At 35.7% G+C, this 22,468-nt stretch overlaps 1 protein-coding gene and 1 long non-coding RNA gene across 2 annotated transcripts in view; one reads left to right on the top strand and one right to left on the bottom strand.

Annotated features, from left to right (window-relative positions):
* Window positions 1-7,893, top strand: part of LOC145680953 (xibalbin-1-like) — a gene marked incomplete in the record, with an annotated part of 227,635 nt that extends 219,742 nt beyond the window's left edge. Inside the window, 1 exon segment of the mRNA XM_081752165.1 lies at window positions 7,135-7,893. Coding sequence (XP_081608291.1) covers window positions 7,135-7,273 — 139 coding nt within the window.
* A 5,243-nt stretch (window positions 7,894-13,136) lies between these two features.
* Window positions 13,137-22,242, bottom strand: LOC145681578 (uncharacterized). Its single transcript, XR_014130821.1, has 3 exons — window positions 22,145-22,242; window positions 15,550-15,745; window positions 13,137-13,494 (listed from the first exon to the last, which is right to left on the bottom strand). It is a non-coding gene; the product is annotated as an uncharacterized LOC145681578 (long non-coding RNA).
* Window positions 22,243-22,468: the final 226 nt, after the last annotated feature.

The raw sequence follows: 22,468 nt of genomic DNA on the forward strand, positions 1-22,468 counted from the left end.
AACGCAGTTGAGAGTTTCATAGGCAATAGCACCAGTTCCCTTGTTTCTGCAGATTAATCGTAGTGGTAGCTGAGTTAGGAAAAGAGATTGTATCATTTAATTAACATAGATTCCTAAACTTCGGCATAGTTTGAAAATTCGTTTAGAACTTCTCCAATAGTTCTAAACACTTACAAATTTACTTCTCTAACAATTGAAGTTTCGTTTGGGAAGATAACCTTTGCTCTTTTCGAGGAAAATTGCGCAGTATCATTTGAAGTTTCACATACTTCACCTGTACAAAATATACGGTTCTTCAGATCACTATCAATTTAGCTAGTATTACAGGATGGTAAAATAAATCTATTTATGTTTTTATTTTATTTAATGTGTACTTAAACAGGCATTCTCAAATAACTAGCAAAATAGACACCACTGGAACCTAAATCTAGGTACAGATAGCACTAGTTATTAATACTATATTACACATCAGTACTTGATATAACCCACTCATAAGTCTCATAAGTCTTCAAATCTTTTTGGCCCACTCTAAATCTTTGTTATATATACAGTTGGAAACACAACATTCTCTCTCTAATGGTAAGGATATGTTCTATCAACTATATTTTTGGAGTAAGCCTTTCACCTTTCATTTTGGTGTCAACACGTGCCACGGCGACTCGAGAGGGACTATCTTCTCGCCAGTAGTGTTTATGTCTGGGCTATTGTCTATCTGTTGAGCTGAAAATGTCCCTAAAAACAAGTACTTTACTTATTTGTTTTCATTGATTACAAAGGTGAGTCGTCTTGCATAAATATGTCGTCACTGGACGGAAACCATTCAATCAATAACGGTGTCAACAGTCTTTGATGGTATATTTTTCACTATTCATATTAATTCTGCAACATCGAATTTTCCTTATACATACACCGAAATAGCACTCCAAATCACCACTTTCTCAGCAATTGCTAGATACCTAACCGTAATATTACCGATATTTTTTAAAAAAGAAAGTAGATTCAAGTATAAACAATGGACTGAAAATTACGATGAACAATTTATATTTTAGCGTATAAATTTCGATAATGTTTATGTGGTATATTTAGGTATAGAGAATGTAGTGAAAATTTACATTGAACAACTCGCGTCTTCATTGCCAGATTTTCCTGTGTAAAGAAGTGGATAATATTTAAACTACGCTTGCAGGGACATGGGTTTAGAAATAAATGCAGAGAAAACTAAATACATGGAAGTGCGTCAGGACCGTAATACGGCAAATTGTGGATGCGTTAAAATATTAAATAACCCTTTTGATAAAGTGGATAGTTTCAAATATCTAGGATCAGTATTAACAGAGGAAACTCATATTCACGAAGAAATTAAATGTAAAGCAGGGAATTCGTGTTACTACTCGGTTCAAAATCTCTTGTCGTCGCGAATTCTATCGAGGAATCTGAAGCTTAAAATATTCAAACGATAATCATGCCTGTTGTTCTGTATGGTTGCGAAACATGGTCGCTTACTCTGAGGGAAGAACGTAGACTGAAAGTATTTGAGAACAAGATCCTGAGACGAATATTCAGACCCAAGGGGAACGGGAATGGGGAATGGCGGAAACTTCATAACGAGGAACTACATAATTAATACGGTTTACCCAACATTGTTAGGGTCGTCAAGTTTAGGAGGCTTAGGTGGGCGGGTCATGTAGCTAGAATGGAAGAAAATATAGACGCTTTCAAAGTCTTGACTGGAAGACCAATCGGAAAACGACCATTAGGAAGACCTAGGCGCAGATGGGAGGACAATATTAAGATGGATCTCGCAGATATTGGAATACAAAGTAGAAACTGGATGCAGTTAGCTAAGGATAGAAGTCAGTGGAGAGCTTTGGTGAACGCGGCATTGAACCTCCGGGTCCCATAGGCCATAGAGTTAGTTAGTTAGTATTTAGCTATAGAAAATTTTACGGTTAAATGACCAACATTCAGAACACATTTTTTCATTGTAAAAGTTACAAAATTCTTAGAGCACAGAACTAATATCAATAGAGATTTACAATCCTAACCTGATAATTTTCCCAATACTTGTCGTCCCGAATTCTGCTTTTTTCTTTCAGCTGTCATTCCTGATAAACGTAGTGAAATAAACTATTGCTAATGTGTTTATTTTAAACACAATACAATTCACAATACGCTCGTTTTAAGTAATCCCTCTTTTTCTTCTAAATGAAAAATGAAATATCAGATATTATTTAGTAAATTTCAATTGAATCACATACCAATACCCTTGAAACTCATTGGGGATGAAATTTGCGCTATTCTTCTCGTGTGTAATGACTAATGATACATTAACTTACGAGATAAGTTTGTTCCAGAACATTAATCATATAATGGAAAATATCCTTAAAAAAATTGAAATCCTTATAATTCGTTCCATATCTCTAATAACCTAACTATATATAAAACAACATAAATTCACTCACTGATATAAAATAATGGGTACTTTCGGTTGACGTGAAAAGTTGAAATTAGGCATGATTGTAGCGTTTCGGGACTAACCCATAGGAAAATTGCCAAAAGTAAATATTTTTGATTTTTAGAGGTCTAAAGGGGGATGAAGAAATTCCCGATATTATTTAAATTGACCTTTTTTAGACCTATAATATCATATTTTTGGTAGTGGGAAATTGAATAAAAACTTGAAATTCGGTATGCTTATAGGTTTTTGTTAGCGTTGCCTAAGTAAATCATCAAAATAAAAAAATTCAACTTTACCATGGTTTTATGGGGAACTGAAACATCTTTCCCATGTTATTTATATGGGACATCTTCTACACCCCAAAATGTGTAGGCACTGCCGACAAGATTAGAATGATGAAATTTTGCATGATTGTAGTCTTCCGGGACTGACCCACAAGAAAATTACCAAAAGTTAATAGTTTTAATTTTTAAGGAGTCTAAAGGGGGGATGAAGAAATTTATGTTATTTAAATGGGCGTTTTCCTTTTGATAGAAAATCTTATCTCTTAGATAATTGAAATAGGAAAATAAACTTGGAACGATAGAATTGTGGGTTTAAGAGGTGCAAGGCCGTAGGTCCAGCAAACGTGGGGTCTAGGAGCGGAGCCCCCAGCTAGCTAAATGCTAGTAATTATATAAAAATCTCAATTATATGACTATCACTTACAAAACTAGTTTCTCACGTGAAGCTCTGAGGAGTGGATTTCTCCCTCTTATTGACGTGGTGGTCTAAATAAAAAACAAGAAATGCCACTTTAAGTGTGAAGTTAACAACGACTTATATTGAAAAAGAGCAGCCTTGTCTTTTTCGCACTGAGAAATCAATATAGTACATCCTCATCGTCATTTACCTCGATTTCTCCGAATGTGGTTTTATGTACGACCTTGCGAAAAAGTCGAGGTTGGCCTTTCTCGATATTAATAGTTTACTTTACTAATGTATTCCTAAACAGAGATTAGCATTACACGTTAGTCAAACTTCTAATACAACGCTTAAAACGACTCTTCATAGGACCCATTATTACTATTCCAACTAGGCTATACGTATTACGAGCGCTATTACTGTAGTTGTACTAGAACTTACAGTTTTCAAATGAAATTAGAACCGTGTGAACTTGTGATTTTGTAGTTTGATCATACTCATTGATGTTTGGTAGTTTTCCCTAGTAACCACTTAAAAGTTTTGTTTTTTAGTCATGTGATAATTTATTACTTGTATTCTATTTACATAATAATTGCAGTGTGCTTGGGAACTATATTAAGTGGTATGTTCTACATAGTTTACAAATGCCTAATGAATTACTGACATTTCACAGGATACATAGAAAGTATTGCTTATTAGTAAATGTCTAGACAAGTATAAGTAAATGTCTAGATAGAATGAAATCGCAGTACTACTTGATGCGTAGCTTTTGTCTTCTATGTAAGTTCCACTGTTACAGGACTTACAAGCATAGTAACCAAATGCAATTCTTACAATATTTCAGCACATGCCGCTAGAAAACTCCAATCTCCTTTGAAAACTTGGAGATAGTTCTTTTCTTTTATACCATTCAATTCGTCTTGCTTTTTCTGCTGCGATTTATTTTATTTCTCTTCTGCTTGTCTGTACGATACAAGTGTTTTGCAGGTGTTCTCAACTTGCCCGGAAGTGTACCCATATGCGTTCTCTCTTGGCTCCGTTCTTTCTTTCTTTCCTCTTTTCTTCAGAATTCTTTCCCATTTTCTGCTACTTCATTTATCTCTTCTTAAATTTTCCTTGGTTCTTGCTATTTCCTGAACAGTATCCTACTTATTTTATTCTACAAGATGAATCAGAAGCTCTTTACCACTCATTATGAAATGAAAGCGAGTGTAGACAGTCGAAATTGGTAATTGTATGACAGGTTAGGCCAAAGAGAAAATATATAGTGTGTATCAGGTAAACGGTGTCATCTTGCTGAAGTCATTTTGAATCTCGCTCAAAAAGTTTAAATGGGAAGAGGGATATGATATATGGAGAACTGCAAGAGAAACTAAATGGTGTAATCACATTTAACATAACTATAATAACTTTGAAATTATAAATAGATGAAACTCAGATTACCTCTTACTAAACATGTTCAATGTGCTGACTGTGTTGCGTTATGCATGTTTGTAGACGTGTCTCTCTAGCTGTATGAACACAGAGCAATGTCTTAAGTGTGATTTGTGCACATGCGTTCTGTATCCGTTACTCCAAATGATCAAGACCCCTAATCTTTTCTTCATATACCATAGCCTTTTAGGTGACCCCATAGGTAAAAAACCAATGATAATAAATCAGGTGATCTGACAGGCCACTCCACTGGCCCACGCCGACCAACCGATCAACCAGGATATTGTGCATCCAGTTAGCCGTTTTATATTTCACATGATCTCTTTCTCATTTATTTTTTAAAGAGAGAGACTCAAAATGTCGGATAGTAAAATGGTTGCCGTTTACCTGATTCACACCATCGGACTAGCGTGTTCTTACAATTACTAATTCCAGCTACCTACACTCGCTTTCATTTTACAATAGGTGGTAAGGGACTTCTGACTCGCTCTGTAATATTTCTTCATGCTTTCACAATATGTACTATCCTGTGTCTTTAAGGTGTTCATATTTGCCACATGCACAGGAGTACATATCCAGGGGCGGGCAGAAGAGGTAGGCATAAAAGGTGAAAGTATGTCCAAGTGGTATTTAAGAACATTATTATTCACAAGAGAGTAGTCTGAAGTAAGCACTATTACAGTGCCGACATTTCACTAGAAATTAATGTTTCTCTCCTAATTATAAAATTTGACTGAATACATAGAAAATGTGACCTTAACTTTCATATTATACCAAGTTGTCAACAATGGTCAAATATTCAACGCAACATTATTATAAGGGTGCAGTTATACCGAAATTTTCTTATTTCATCCTTCTCTTTTCCTTCTGCAACGGAATGGAAAAAGCAAAAAAAAAAAAACATTGTTTTAAATGAAATCTGGTGACACAGCATGCTGAGTCAAGCTTTAATTTTCTTTTTCTTTTTCAAGACACAAATGCGTTTCTTTTCTGCAGTGAACGATCAAGTGGACGGCGCGCTGATTGGCTACTCACACACACATACACAGGCACACACATACATAGGGGTTCTACTTGCCCAGTGATGTTTAAAATAGAGTTGCAGGTCTCTTTACTGCAAGCGTGCTGTTTGCTGCCACAGCAGCAGAAAACTCTTTGCATGTTTTTTTACTGCCAATCCTAATTTGCCTCTGAGTGAGGAAAATTGATTACTTAACTCGACAAAAATACGTTGTTCTGTGAAGGGTGATTACAGGTAAGAAAATTGAAAAGGAAAGGATGAAATAAGAAAATATCGTCATAACTGTACCCTAAGGCATGTTTCTTTGCCAATTAATAATTTGTATTTTTTTCAGTTAGTGTATACCTATCATTAATTATGTTAGTAAAGGATGGAAGTAAAGTCTGGAATCTATGGAATAAGTGTAATATAAACAGGGTATTAGTGTGATAATGAGTGTACTTCCGATTTTCGACATATTTTCTCAAATGTTGTGCCATATTTCTTTAAGTTAAGCGTAAATGAAGAGTAATACATGGCAGTATGTTTCTCTTATCTTTTCAATGTGTTGTTTTACGGAGCGATAATATTCACAGTAATTCAGTCAACATGTAAGAGATACATATTGAAATTTTGCTGAAAGAGAAATTCCATGAAAAGAATCAGAGGATAATCCGTTAACTCTAATTGCACGTTATTTTACACCTCACTCAATAATTAGATTCTCAAAATAATGAATGAAACAAGATACTTACACACTACAAACCCCGACATCATCTTTGAGGAACTTTCAACATACGGACTATAAGACGCACTTTTTTCTTCAAAAAATTCCTTCCAAAATTCAAGTGTGTCTTATCCTAGAAATTAATATAAAACTTTTCAGTGTTTGATTTAAAATTCCCGCCAGTCTTAAAAATGGCAGTATATTCAATGACGCGGGAAACATTGGCAACATTGGATACAACTGGCAGCAGCAGTGCACCGATGCGATGAACATGAGCTGCGGGGATTCACAGGCTTGCAAATAATCTCTCCTTCCCGTCCCGCCATCACAAAATTGCTTAAAAGTTGCTTAAATCACAAAAAAAAAAGAAAAAAAAATTAAGGAGTTTCTTACAGTCCCGAAAATATGATATGTCTTAAAATTGACTAATTTGTTGTGTATGTTATAATTATGTAGCCTGGGGAAAATAGGAGAAAGTTCTGTTAATGGGCCGGCAAATTTTTAGTAACCTCAAACGGATTTCTTCACTATTTGAAGATTCGTAGAGGCGAAGCACTGGTTGTCTCCTACCACAAGTGATTCTAATTAGAAAGTGTATCTATTTTAAAATATATGCAGTTGACGACAGGTGATTGTGGTATTGATTATACTAGTAACTAACATTCAATGTATAGCATACAAATTTTGCATTACATAATTGTTCATTTATTCCAGACTGTGTCTCCATCCTCTAGTTATAGTGTTGGTGTAAAAGAGGGCGATTTTCGTCCTGTCCCCATTGTACCTTTTCTAATTTCTTTTCAGACGTTCTTTTCGGTTTAATCTTTACAGACGGTCCTGCATTCGACGAGGCGGAAATTGCGATCACCGACCAAACGATTGTTGCTACAGCAGTTCGTGCAGGTGCAACTTGTGGGGGGCGAACTGCAAGTGCCAACGCATGGGCCTATTCCAGAAGTGGGGCAAGTAAGATTTTTCATCGCCTGTGTACCTTCTCTATTTTTTTCAACCAACGGGATTCTGCTGTCTTGACGTCTTTGCCCTTCTCTTTCCTGTTATTCTAACATCGAGTGGTCTTCAGTGTTATGTACTAAACTATTTAATACAAATGAGAAACAAAAATACAGTATTATTATATCTATTTATTTACCGAAGAGATAACCCAATAATGTTATGACTTTATGTTGTGCTGTAATAAGTTTTATCAAAAATATTTTGGTGAGAAAAATATACACGCTGAAGAATATATATATGTAATATACATATAAAGTTAATATGAACTAAATGTAAACCAAATTAAAGATATCTATAAATATTTTCAGTGTAAAAGAAAGGAAAAACATGTTATATCTAAAGAAACATTAAAAATAACTATGAGGCCTGACGATTGGCTGATTCCCCCTCCTCCGGCCACGCTCAACCAATCGCAAGGTGTAACTCATGGGATCATAATCTGTAAAATTGTTGCAGCTGCTTTCTGATTGGGGATTTTCCAGCCACATCTACCAATCAGATTCCAGCCTGTATACCAAATGTTTGTATGTTGAACAGAGAGAAAAATAAATGTGCCGGGGTAAATCAACTGAACAATTGTGTTGTCATTTTTTTATATCTTCCCCAACAGAATACTGTAAAATTAACTAATATTTGCACTAGTCCTATAACCAGGAAAAGATTCTACGAGATGCAGTACTGAGTTCACAGGAAGCAAACTGTTTTAAACAATACTCCATGCAATGCTTGTACTCTTGTTTCAATGTTCAACTGAATTCCAATATGAATACATATTTAGAAGGAACTTGGTCTCATCTGTGCTTTCCCTGGCTATGTGACTGTGTATACAAAGATCCAGCAACATCTACGAGGTGTATCCAAAAAGTATCGAACCTTATTTTTCGCTCTTAAAATGGGTGACAATGAAGCGTGGGAGACTTTCTTCGGTGTAGACGTAGAGGGAACACTCATGCGCAATCATGAACTTTTTGCTTACACGCAGAAAGCGTAAGTCTCTGGCAGTTGGCCAACGAGTGAAGACGTGTAGTGAAGGTCGTCGAACTTCGTTTTTCTTTATTACAGAAAAACTTGAGCAGTTGCATTGCATCAAATTTTGCCAAAAGCTTGGCGATACCCAAGCAGAAACTATTTAATCGGATCGAAACATTCAATTTTGAAAAATAATTTGGGCATGAGGAGAGTGTCTGAGAAATTTGATTCAGGCTTTCATCGCCAAACACAACATTCCTGTGTGTCGTCAGGGTTCGTATTCACCCGACATGACTCCGTGTGACTTTTGGTTATTTCCGAAGCTGAAAATGCCACTAAGAGGGATCCGATTTGAGTCAAAAGAAGACATCATGCGAAATGCGACGGAACGGTTGCTCACTGCGTTCCAGAAGTGTTTCCAACAATGGCGGGAAAAGTGTGTTTATTACCCAGGAGGCTACTTTGAAGAGGATTAGTGTATCGGATTTCAAAATCAATATATTTTTGCCAACCAAAGGTTTGATACTTTTTGAATACACCTCGTATGGTAGTCGAAATATTTGTGGAATTGTGAAATGCAGTTATTGAAGTATAAGTGATAGAAACTTAAATATTAATTCATATAGTTTTACAAGGGAGAAGGTAATATTGAAAGTATTTGAAGTGTTATGATAATAACGTTTGTCTGCATTTTGGTATGAAGTAACATCAAGCTTTACTTGGCCTCGTTAGAAGTTTAAATTTGGTTTTAAAATCCTAGAACTTGCCTTATTGTGATATTCAATAAAAATGCATGTCAATAACAATAAAAAATCAAGAGTAATAGTTTCAGGACAAACTGGTACCAATCGACGGCTTGTATGCTAAGAAATGAAATTCAAAGTGGAAAGTTACAAATAAGTTTTAAAAAATCAAAGATGAAACTCTAGAAATAATTCTTGGTTTAATCAACCTTGCTTTTGGATGAACGCCTGAAAGCAAGATATTCACGAGTCACACAATTATAGATTATAGTTTTAAAAATGCTTAGAATTGGTCATAGAATCCAAAGTGTTGTAAGTATAAATTTAAATAACATAGACAAAAAAGAATATTAGTTATACTACTTCCACAAATTTCATGATATTTTACTCCAGAAAGAGAGGGAAAAAGTCTTAAGGCTGCTTAGATAGTGCTTGTCGTTCAATGACAGAATAACCGCATAAAATAGGCACCAAGATCATTTTTCTATGAAGTTTCAATATTTTAAATGTAAAATAGGTGCTTTTGATCATCTTCCTTCAGGTCTTTTACCTTTCCTACGTTCAGATTCTTCTCTCTGATGACACCGTTAATTACCTTACTTCTTCCATTTCTTAGGTCTTTCCCTTCGTCTTCTCTCCCTTGCCTTATTATTTCTTCGTACATAGTAGGCTATTTGCCTCTTAGTTATAGGTAGTTATTGATACAAAAATAAACCAAAATGCTTTATTTGTAATAACAATATAGAATTTACCCAATTGTTTACACTAAAACTCTTCCATCAATTGTAGCATGTAACATAACATTTTTAGTAGATTAATTTATCACATCAATGTTAAACACTTCTAATATAATTGTATTATTGTACAAACTCACACATTTATTCCCATTGGACCTCCCTTATTACTCTGTTGCATCCCCTCACAAATACAACATGTATATCTCCCTATTTATACTTACTATACACCCAGTGTTCATATCATACTAAATGGGATATTACATAACAACAATAACGTTATAAAAACAAGATGGACGTTCTCCTTATGTTGTCACTTCTAATTCAATAATTTTTGGGTACTTTTACCAACACATCCACATTATAAAATCATCATCACCAACATATTGTTAAACCTTTCCCATTGGTCTAGTGGCTAGTGTATGTGTGTCTTTGGTGTACTTGGTCCCGGGTTCAATTCCCGATGGGAGACCACAAAAATTTCATTTAACAATAATTTACTTTCAGTAAACATCTGTCTCCTTTAATCCAAAACGCATAATCGTGGGATGTGAAACAAAAGAAAACTAACCTCTGGAAAACAAAACAAACATTTAAAAATATAAACACTTAGGCTCTCCTCAAATAGCACTTTGAACCCCATTTATACAAAAATACCTCGTTTCCATATTCTTACTTCAACAGTAGTATCTGTTCAGTTTAAGTACTCTAGTTTTACTGTGCTCCCTTCCTCAAGCTATACTTGGCTATTTCACACACTCACTTTAGTATTTTTACTTCTGGATTCCTTATTCTAATCATGTTTGTTGAATTCAGAGCTATTGTTTCTAATCAATACGTCGTTGCTGTTCTGACTACTCAAAGTTTTATTTAGAACTTTTCTATTCAGTTTAACTAGTATCTTGTTTTCTCAAAGACCCTATTACCAGATGTAAATGCTTAAATTTGGTGTTTTGTATTCAGAAAAACACATGTTCTGTTCATAGAAAACAAGAATAAATTTATTTAAAGTACTTGGCCTCGCTAGCTACATATTTTTTCCGCTTCTCGAGCAATGTGTGGATAACACACACACACACACACACACACACACACACACACACACAAAAGGAACTATTCCGAGACAATCCACTCATCAAGTCATTTGCCGACGTCTGCGTACGAATCGAAGTGTTGCTCAGCGAGGGCGTGGCCCATCGACGCAAACAGAGGTAGTCGGAAGGGGCCAGGTCCTGTGAATAAGCGGATGGGGTAGCATCTCCCAGTTGAGTGTCTCAAGTAGTTTTAGACCATTGTTGACTTGTGCGATGAGGCGTTGTCGTGGAGGAAAATCAGGTTTCTCTTGTCTTTGTTGATACTCCGGCTTTTTTTCACACAGAGCACGGGTGCAATTTGATCAGTTGTTGGTGGTGGAGGTGGGCACCAGGTTTCAACAGGTTTCAACAGCTCAAAGTAGACGATACCTTCCTGATCCCACCAAACACAGCATTGTCTTCCGTCCGAAGCGATTTGGTCTCAAGGAAGATGTTAAGGGTTGGCGGGGATCAACCTATGATTTCTTACTTTTTGGATTTCCAAAATATCCACTTTTCATCGGCCGTCACAATCCGATGAAAGAACAACTTTCTCTTTTGTTTGGCGAGAAAGATTTCGCATGTTTTGGCGCCGCTACAGCCTCCGATCGGTCAATTCATGCGGCACTCATTTTCTGATCTTTTGAACCTTTCCCATGGCACATAGATGCATGGAAATGGCTGCTTGACTAACACCCAACTGCTTGGCAAGCTTTTTTTTTTTTTTTTTTTTTTTTTTTTTTTTTTTTTTTTTTTTTTTTTGCAAGTGGGTATCGTCCTCTTCCAACGAGCTCCAATTGATGGTCCTCAAACTTCCGGGACATATTTTCACTCTTGTTGTCTCTCAGGTCGAAGTTGCCGTCTTTGAACCAATGAAACCAATCTCGGCACCTTGTTTCTGATATAGCACTGTCATCATAGGCCTCCACAAATATTCGGTGCGATTCAGCAGCCAATTTCTTCAATAGGAAGCAGAGCTGCCCACATATGCTCTTTGTCTGGCACAAAACTAGACATACTTACCAACGGAACGCTGTGTGTTGTCTGCACTTGATGACGATGTGCACTGATTCGTGTTGCCAGATGTCCAACTCATTCAAACAACAGGTCTGACATGCTCATGGTAGCTTCATACATGCACGAACGCTATCTATGGCAAACAGCGGATTTAAGCTTATACACCTGGTATTTGCTTTCAATGTTTATGTGTTTTTCACTTTGTGTTCCATTATTAATTATTCTATTTCTACTTATAATTTCTGCAATCTTTTCTGAATAGCTGAAATAATCTGCTATTTTAATGTTTTTCCTATCGAGAATCTGACGGGATTCGCCATCTTCTTCCATGTTACAGTGTATTTACTTTGTGTTGTGACTGGTTACTTTTAATTCCCTCTCCTCTAGAGTTATAGTCTAATGATCTATTGACTCAGCAAACAGTACATCATCGGCGTAGAGCATATATTTCAGGTCACGCATACTGGTGACTGGTTTCGTAGGTCAGGTTTCACTGGATTTCAAGGTGTGGCCTTGGGAGCAATTTCCTCCTTGGCATTTCTTCAATAATATCGAATTTGGGTTCTTAGTACTACTTTCAGTACTACTTTGATGTGTAGTGTCCCTTGTTCGATCCCAGACCAAGTAAGTTCACGGTACTCTCGTTCCTTCCCACACTCTCGATCCACAGGTTCTTCCATCATCATCCCCTTGTCTTAATCATCGTCTCCCTTAGCCTGAAGGACATAATCATAGGACGTTAAACTGAATATTTCATTCCATTTTCTTTTGAAATAGTGTTTGGTTTCACACAGAATAGCAGACAACTTGGATATATCTCATGCCATCCGTAGACATTATCTTTTTACAAAACGCTGTGCTTAAATGTTGCCTTTTTATTATTTTTATTTAAAGTTCAAGCCAAGTATTTAACAAATAAAATTCTCTAAGAGTTTCAAGTTGATATCAATGATTCGTACTTGTGTATACGTAATTCGAAGTGGGAAAGAAAGTCAGGTTTCCTACGTTCAATTTTAGATCCAATTTTACTTAGCCATGTGCTAGAAAATGAACAAACTCGAATCAGCCAAACAAAATACGTATATGATAAAGATTTGGAGTAAAGAACATATAAATACTGCTATTGCTGATTACTGTTATTATTGTACAAATTCGATTTCTCAGGAAGAATGATCAGAGGTATAAGACGACAATACTATGAACTTGTTTACGTTAATATCTTGGGTCGAGTTTCCTGTAGCAACGTGCCAGCACTTCCTCTGGATATTCAGATTTGAGCCTTTATTTATTCATTTACAGAAATACAGGTATTCTACGAATTTTCATTGAAGTGTGTTTGTTATATGTATATTTCTGAATGACATCAAAGAACAATAAGCTCAATACACAAAACATATCACAATAACAAACCTCACAGTATTGTTCATGTAAAAAAAATCCTGTGAAAAAAAGATCCTGTATCTGGAAAATTATTACCCTATTCTTAATTAATGGGTCCTCAGGTTGCTGAAGGAAATATGAAACTGGAATTTGAAGAGTTTTAAAGTTAGTTATCATCACTCTTTGGTCCCTGATGAAAAGTACTAACAAGGTGATTGCCCCATAGCGATCTGCGATGTGATCGCAGAAAATTTGCTGCACCTGTAAAAAAAAAAGTAAATAAAAAAAAGTGCCAGAAAAAACAAAATAGCCAGCAGAAAAGTATATAAACATGCCTGCTATGTGTAGATGTCTTAAATGCACGGATGACTCGCATGAATATAGTTTGAACTGTTTTTCACGTCGCGTAAAGCGTATTTTTAACAATCACAAGTGTTTCTTCTGCTGGAACTGATCATTTTGATTTTTTTATTTTGGAATTCCTGCAGAAAATTTTTGACTTACAAGCTCTCATCGCAGAAAGACAAAGAAAGTTCTGTCATCGGGGCTAAGTAAGAAACTTAATAATATATTTCAGTAACTAAAGTATCTCTTACATTTAAATTTCAATATCATGATCTATTCTAAATTTAAATAATCTACTGTCGAAAAACACAAATACGTTTGTATGGTGAGTTATGAAAGAAAAATATCCTGTTTAAAATCTCTACTTTGCATTCGACAAATATGGCAGGAAGGTCTTGCTTTAAAAAAATCTCGTAAATGTATAGTAAGAAGCAAACAAAGAAAATCGTTACATTTCAAAGAATAAAGATACAACACTAAAAGTAAACTCTAACTTCTACGTACGGAAGGCTTTTAAGAAACTTATAGAAAGTATTCTGAAATGTTTCCCTTGTCGATCAACAGATAGTGAACTACCATAATATGAGAAGTCGTAATTTCAGAAGGATCAATAAACATCGATTGCTATTGTAAAATGAAATACCAAATTATGATTCCTGAACCTTATGGAACTTAATACATTTTTAAAAGAAATTCCTTCTTGTAATCAGCTATGATGATTAAAGCTTTTCCAAGATCATTTTAGGTCAAATTACTGTCATTTGATGTAATTCATAGTAATAGTATTTTGCGAGGTTGCCCTAAACGTGTTCTTTTGAATTTGAGTGAATTTTCGAACATTTATCCTGAGAACACACATTCCAAATTCATCAACTCAGTATCCGACTTATTAAGGGATCCAAAAAAACAAGGAATGAGTTATTACTTGAAATAAATAAGGATTTAAATGTAATTAGGAATTTTCCAGCGAACTGAGACCTTTCTTCACTTCAATAGATATGATAACACATTCTTTTTACTTATGAACATTAATTCTAACACTAAAGTCTATGTTCACACTAGTATCACGGGGCTAAAGCACAACTTTTCTTTTACTATAAAAAAACAGAACTTTTGTATCACTGATATGCTTAAGGAAACTACAGCCTTGTCCCAAGTTTTCAGTATTATTTGTTTCCATGTTAAGTAACGTTTGAACATTCTAAGTTACTGTCCTGTTTTCTCCATGTTTAGCAGTATTTTTAAAAATAACTTGTTCCATTTATCAACTCAATGCTGCCCGTACACAAAAAGAAATTACAGAGTAAGATGTGAAATCAGAATGCAATTTGAAGATTAACTTAAATCTCAACGAGGAGGGCGCGGTGGCTCAGTGGTAGAGCGTTCACCTCCGGTGCTTGGGGTCCCTGGTTCGATCCCAGCTCGCGCTGTGTGGACTTTGTGGTGGACAAGCACCGTGCTCGTGGGTTTTCTCGGGGTTCTCCCGTTTCCTCCCACTTTCTTCATTCCACCATTTCACTCATTTCTCATTATCACCGTCTCCTTTAGCCTAACCGGCATAACCGTGGGACGTTAAACTTAAAGATTTCGTTTCATTTTTTAAATCTCAACGCTAAATAAGAACATATTTTTAATGAAAGATAAAACGACTTCAAGTACTTAAAAGTTCAGTTAAAAACTTCTGTTAGAAGTCAAAAGATAGGTTTGGAATTGTGTATATATGTAAGGTTGACTGAAAAATTTTGAGTTTTCAGAAAGTTGTTAGAGGGACGGGTTTGATAATGCCATCATTTTCCAACATAATTTCTTCTTCATCAATATATTTGCTCCAGCTATGCTGAAGTACCCCAACCATGTATGAAAAATTTATTTAGTTGTTAGCACAAGAACCCACGGCTATAATGACGTCAATATCACTTCCAAAACGTCGTACAGCTAGAGTCATTTTCAGATTCAGGAACAAGTGGATACCTTAGGGGCAAATCCGGCGAATAGGATGAATACAGAACGAATATTTGCACACATCTTTTCATTGTAGCATATGAAGGGACAAAGTCACCTAAGGTTTTGACCATACTCTGGTGGATATTTGATGCTAACATTTCTTAAAACTGTAGACAATTTATGACAGCTTCTACTTGATTCTTTGCATTCACACCACAGGGACCTGTCAAAGAGAAAACAAATTCCTTTGAACAATGAAATTGGTAGATTTTACTAACAAAGGTTATACTATTACGAAATATATAATTTTTTACTTTAGCTTATTTGTTTATCTATTAGGTTAAAATCTTTTCAGTTACTTCTTGTACTTATACAGGTGCTACATGAAAGGATTCTGAAGATGGTACATAACAACAAATCGAACACGAAATAAATAAGTATTCAGAAATATATCATATCGAAATCATACAGTATGAGTCTAAACCAATGTTCGAGGCGATTTACGGATCGAAATCATTTATTTAAATGGAAAAACAATCATCTCTGGGCCATTGAATAACACTAGAAAGTTCCTGTGAGTCCATTAATGTAGTCAGATTTATATACATGTTTACCGCTTCAGAGCTATGATCACTGATACTTTTAGGTACTCTCCTCACCTAAAAGTCACTGCACACTATTGGTGTGCATAAGTTCATAATTGCAGGATACATTCGAGGTGTTATACATTATGCCCATTAAACTCCATTGAGTTTAAGCTCGAACTGTCTGACAAAATAATGGTATAAACGTACAAAATACATTGTTGGAAATTATCTATGATTTTTGCAGGAAACACCATCGCTTGAAGGTGACTGCAGAAATAGAAGCGAATGGTTTACATCAGGTGAAATAGCAGGCCATTCTACTGGACACAGACTTTCAATCCTGTGACTAGGACATTACATACTGAAACATTCACAAATCTCAATATCGTTACTCGGTTGAGCCCCAATTTTTTGCGTGTAACAGAGAGAGCTCCTATATTTACTGCAGGGAAGAACACATTGCCTGTCTTGACGTTTTCAAATACTATTAAGATCAGTAAATATATGAGTGGTTCGGGCGAACGTAATGGTATGTCACATTTTCTAACTTTTCAGTAAACTGAAAAAGAAGGTTGGTCCTTATCAAACAACTCAATGCAATGATTCACACCAAACACGCTTCCCAATTCTTCTGCAGATATATTTCCAAAATAAAACTACCTACATACTCTTCTGTGGTTCTACCACAACCCATTCCACCTAATAACTCAATTTCATCATAAGTGGTACTTATCAATATATTCGTCCGAGCCGCTCATATATCTGCAACACTTGATGCACATCGGTCACATGCACAACACATGCAACACTTGATGCACAATAAGATTGATATCTTATGTACCACAACACGCCATAACTTTGGATATCACGTCATAAGGACCCGGACAAAAAGGAGAGAAACAGAAAGGACTGACCTAAAAGGACCCCGTGTCACAAGATCTCGGGTCAAAAGGGTCCCGACATAAATAAAAGCCTGAGATATCCACTGAAAAATCTAAAAGTCTCTTTAGATGAAAAATATTTTGTGGGCAGCACCTGATTTATGTGTTAAAAGGTCATACATGTGGATCTGTATGCAGTGTTAGTCAAAAGTACTACGACAGACCATAATAACGATGTGCGTGAACGAAGGAAAAGTAGATGTTGCAGGTGGGTATTGATGGGAGAACTGCATTGAATGGGTATTGTAGGTAGGTATTGATGGCACTTCATCGCATACTTGGATTACATCAAATTGGATAATGTATTTTTTTGAATGGAAAGGGGTATGTTTAACACATCAATTCAGGCTAAAATCTTCCCATAAACGAGAATGTGAATTATTTATTTATCTTCATTCGTTTACGAGATAGGATGTACTACATTTGACATTTGTGTTAGTATGTAAAAGCATCTGAACAGGAAATTAATAATGAGACATGTGGATGGAAGAAACACAAATATATCAAAAGGTTATAAGTTTGTGTTGGAGCGAAAGGTACATTGAGTGAGGGTGTGGACATCGTAGCAGCCATTTTGGAATCTGTCATATTGGATATCTAAATATTAAAAAAGAGGAATATGTTTGGCACATCAATTTAGGTTTGAATCTTCCTATAAACCAGACTCTGGATTCATTTTTTAACTATTATTATTATTCTGTTTATGAGGTAGGTGTGTTATGTTGGAGACCAACACATTGAATGTCACGCAATATTCTTTAATTGGAAAGAATATGTGTGCAGGGAATTTTCACACCCCAACACTCCCTTACACCCTCCCTATTATAGACAATATCCCCCCTGACAAAATAGTTCGATACACCCCAAAGGGGGGTGTACAATTTTTTTATGTTATTACTATCATCGGTACCAGAAATGTAAAATATAGCCCAATAAATAATGTCTTGGTGATAGTTTTCTAGTACTTGGCACGAAACTCAACAATCTAAATATTAGTTTCAATAGCTTCAATCTAAATATTAGCTTTGATTTTATATTTATATTTCTCTATTCACGAAATTGTGTGAAGTGTTGCGCTCAAAGAACTGCTTGAAAATCATACAAACAATCCATGTTAGAAGTTAAATCTGATACCAGAACAATGTCAAAGCTGGCTCACTATAATCAATAAAATAAAGATTATTAGGTAACTCCAAAATAGCAGTAGGAAACTGAAAATATATTCGGATAAGCTGGCGCCCTGGTGGTGGTGGCGCACACAGGCTGTTCCGTCAAGATCAGCATTGTAAACTAATCTTGTTTCATTCACTCAATAACAGAGCTTGAAAAAAGAAACAGTGGTGTCAGAGCGTCAGTCTGTCAGATGAATGGGCGGAATAATTTGTAAAAAGCACACCACATTTTATTAGTTCCTCTCTCTTTATATTTATCTAGAGAACTTTTAGAAAAGGCAAGAAAACATGAAAAAAGTAAAGAGCATATATTTGCGGTACAGACCACATTGCAAAGTGACAGTCATCAGCAGTTTAACATTCAGGTGAAGGTATATCGGTGGTAAATAAAGATTTGTTCAAAATCACCTATTTCCTATTTTCCGAAGAAATACCACATACATCAAAGTTGAGTATAGTGGCATAGCTAGACAATTCAGGAACAATAAAGTAGCATATAAGAAACTCACCAGAGAATGCACATCACTTGTCGCATCACTCTATTAGTTCTATTCTAGAATCTTTTGGCATTTCCATCACTGAATCTACAAAAGCCAAGTTCTCTAGAATTAGTAAATTCTCTCATGGCAGACGAGTGCACAGATATAAATGGAAGAGAAATTCTGAGTATCTGCATATGTTACATAGAGGTTTGCAAAGAGAAGGAAACCTTCGTTTGTGCTGTTCTAGTTCAGTCTACTAATGCAGAGTGCATCAAAGAGACAATTATTCAAGAAATACCTGTACGTAAAGTAGGGGTTAGTACTGCAAAACTGACTGCTGTGGCTTTTGATGGTGAATCAAATTTAAGCGAGAAAAATCCGGAGTTCAGTTATGTCTCAAAGAAGATTCCCCCATATTGATATTCGTTCATTGCAGACGCCATCTTTTGCAACTGGCTTTGATAAGGCGTGTGGAACTTCAAAAAATATCAAAAGGGTTGTAAATGTAACGAATATAACGAATAAACTGTACACAACATTTCATGGGAGTCACAGGCGGCTGAAAGTTCTGCAGGAAGTGAAATCTTCAATAGATGCTACTCCTTACAAATTGGTGCAACCTGCTTCCACTAGGTTGATTTCATATGATAATCAAACATTATGCTCCAATATGCTTTGCGTAAAAGTATATCTATTTTGATGCAGGAGACATGTCATTAGATGCTGGTGGACTACTGCTGGAACCAAGAAAGACATCGACAACTTTCACACTTGTAGGTCTACTCTTAAATACATTTTTGAAAAACTAAGCAAAAGTCTGTAAATGTCAAATGGAAATGATGTGGTTATAGCGCTGAAGTTGGTAGAAAGTGCCATTGCACATTTGGAAGACATCACTTTTGAAGAGATTTCAGAGCATGTTAAAAGTGTTGTAGGAGAGCCAAAATCTGAGGGTGTGAGAATGGAAGAACACTTGAAACCCCAATAACTCAAGGCTCTTCTCTCCAATTACAAATCAAAAATTATCAGCAACATGAAGGAAAGATTTGGTGGTCCTCTCAAACAGCTGTCTCACTTCTATGATGTGCTCAAAAACAACTCCGACTCAGTTGACTTAACTGAGGTGGCCAGCATTTGTAATGTTAATAAACCTGAACTCGAACTAGAGTATAAAATTTAGAAAAGAGTTTCTGCAGGTCCTAACATCAGCATCCACCAAAAACTCTTGGATTTTGTCTGTGGAGAAGAAAGAAGAATTATATTCCCAACTCTGTCCGCAGTAGCAAGTGTTCTTCTATTACTTCCTGTGGGAGCAGCAGAGATAGGGCATTCATTTTCTACAATGAACAGAGTGTTATGTTCAGAACGATGTCAACTTAGTTGTGAACATGTAAACGATTTGATGAAAATATGTACAGAAGGCCACTACATTCCTCATATTCGTTCCAGTTCTGAAGAAGAGGAACAAGGGCTAAATGAAATGATAGATAAATGATAGATGTTCATAAAATGGCAAATAAAAGTGAAAGGGAGTATTTTTCTTTTCTCCTATTCATAACTAAAGCAAATAATGCAGTCCTTTGGCAAGGTTATGCTAAATTTGTAATGGGTATGCAGTATTAAGAAATGATACGCTTAAGATTTTTTTTAAATATAATGCATATCATTACAATCTACAGCCCCTCTCCAATTCATTACTCCCCACCTGAAGAAAATTTCTGGCAAATGCCCTGTATGTGTGGCGCATCAATATTGGGTAGGATCTTTCCCGGAACGAATATCTGAACTCACTTTCACCTATCACTATTGTTTTACGAGGCAAGTGTACTATGTTGGATTCCGTCACATTGGATATCACACAATATTCTTTAAGTGGAAAGGATATGTATGACACATAGATATTGGCCAGGGTCTTTCTCGAATCTGAACTAACTTTTCACCTGTCACTAATTCTTTACGAGATATATTGAGCTACATTTGAGATTAAAAATTGAAATTTATCTGAAAGGTAAATATATATTTCTCTAGGTAACTGTATGCTGCATATTACAGAGAGCATGAACAAGAAAATATAACATTTACTTGCACTTTCGATAGTCTGACAATAGGCCACTCGGTCATAAAAATTGCAAAGTGCATGCTGTATCATATCACGAGGAAGCCTTCTTGTTTCTTTCGCAATGTGATGGCATAAGCCATTCACTATGTGTGGTTTGGTGTTTTACACCCTGTTCTTAATGTATCTCTACACAAAGTAACCCAGGAATGATTGGGAAATCTTACAGGCCATTCGATCAGACCTAGTCTTCCAATCCATTGTTGTGGAAAGGTTTTATGTAAGCATTGCCAATAATTCAGTCCATAGTAGCGAGTCCTATTGGAGCCAAACGCGACCAAAATTATATATGAGGACTTAATGGCAGGAAGAATCTGTTTACGAAGCACTGTCAAATACTTCTCACCTCTCAGATTGCCGTCAGCGAAAAAAAGATCCATAATGATTTTTCCTATCATCCTACCCAAATATTCAATTTCTGTGAAAACTGGGTATGATGTTCTTTTATACAATACGAGTTTTCATCGATCCAATAGGGTAAGAGGATCAAACATCAGATGCAGTTTATGTCAGTTGCCTTGATTTTTCAACGTAAATGTCGTTTTATTAGAGAATATATCATTTAAGTTAATACTGCTGTCATCGATATTTTGCATCATTACTTCGCAAAACTCATTGCGGTGACGAAAGTCATCTACCGTCAACCGGTACTTTGTAAGGTTTAAAATTACTGTGCATGGTACTTGTTGCACTAAGCTCCCAGAAACCATCATCTCTAGTTGTCGATATTTACAGAGTTTCCATAAAAGATTGTAACACATCCAAAGAAACCGCCTCATTGCCACAGGATTTCCGCCTTTCTGGTCATATACCGTATTGCCCTTATCACTTCCATTTTCTGCAAAATATGGAATTGTTCTTCCGACAATTGACTTCGAAACTGGGTTGCGTTCGGTGAAAGTTCGAAACTTTAAATTACTGCCGAATCTCGATATAGGATAGTTTGAGATCTCCTTACCCATACATCATTAGTAACACAGTACTTTGCTTCATTCTGGCCACTGACAAAGAGCAGTTCTTGTTCCCACCGCACAATACTCACCAACATTAGCAGCTATACAGAATGTTCGCAAGTAAGATAATAAGTGCAATTGACTGTTATATTATAAAGTTATGTAACGTTGCAGTCATTATGAGCTAGTTAATCTAATAAATAACAGTATTTGTCGTCTATTTTACTTAAAACTTCTGATACATAAACAGAAATAAATTCTGATACAACTTTTTATAATTTGGCTTCTTCCTTAAACCTACAGAGAGCTACATATAACCCCGAAGTTTCTTTAACTTTAATATTTCAATACCTGCCAATTGAATTACTTACTAAGAGTATTCATCATCACATATAAACCCAACGTTGTACAACTAAAATCACCTTAATTCTCTGACATAGTTCACACACTATAAACCATAGCAACTCCCAATCTCAAGGCATGTGCCTACAATCTCAAACACTTTCCTTCTAAATATAACCACCACTTCTAACACTGACTTTCGGCCTTCTCAGCTGGCACATGTGCTGTGAGACAATATACATTGTCTCACATTAATATTGAAACTCTTCGAATTGTTTCTAAAAAATATATGAGATACTTAATACATATATACATAAATCCACTTGAACTCTCTCTCTCTCTCTCTCTCTCTC

This window comes from Thermobia domestica, chromosome 3 (genome assembly GCF_964235325.1).
Source record: "Thermobia domestica chromosome 3, izTheDome1.hap1.1, whole genome shotgun sequence".
NCBI lineage: Eukaryota > Metazoa > Arthropoda > Insecta > Zygentoma > Lepismatidae > Thermobia > Thermobia domestica.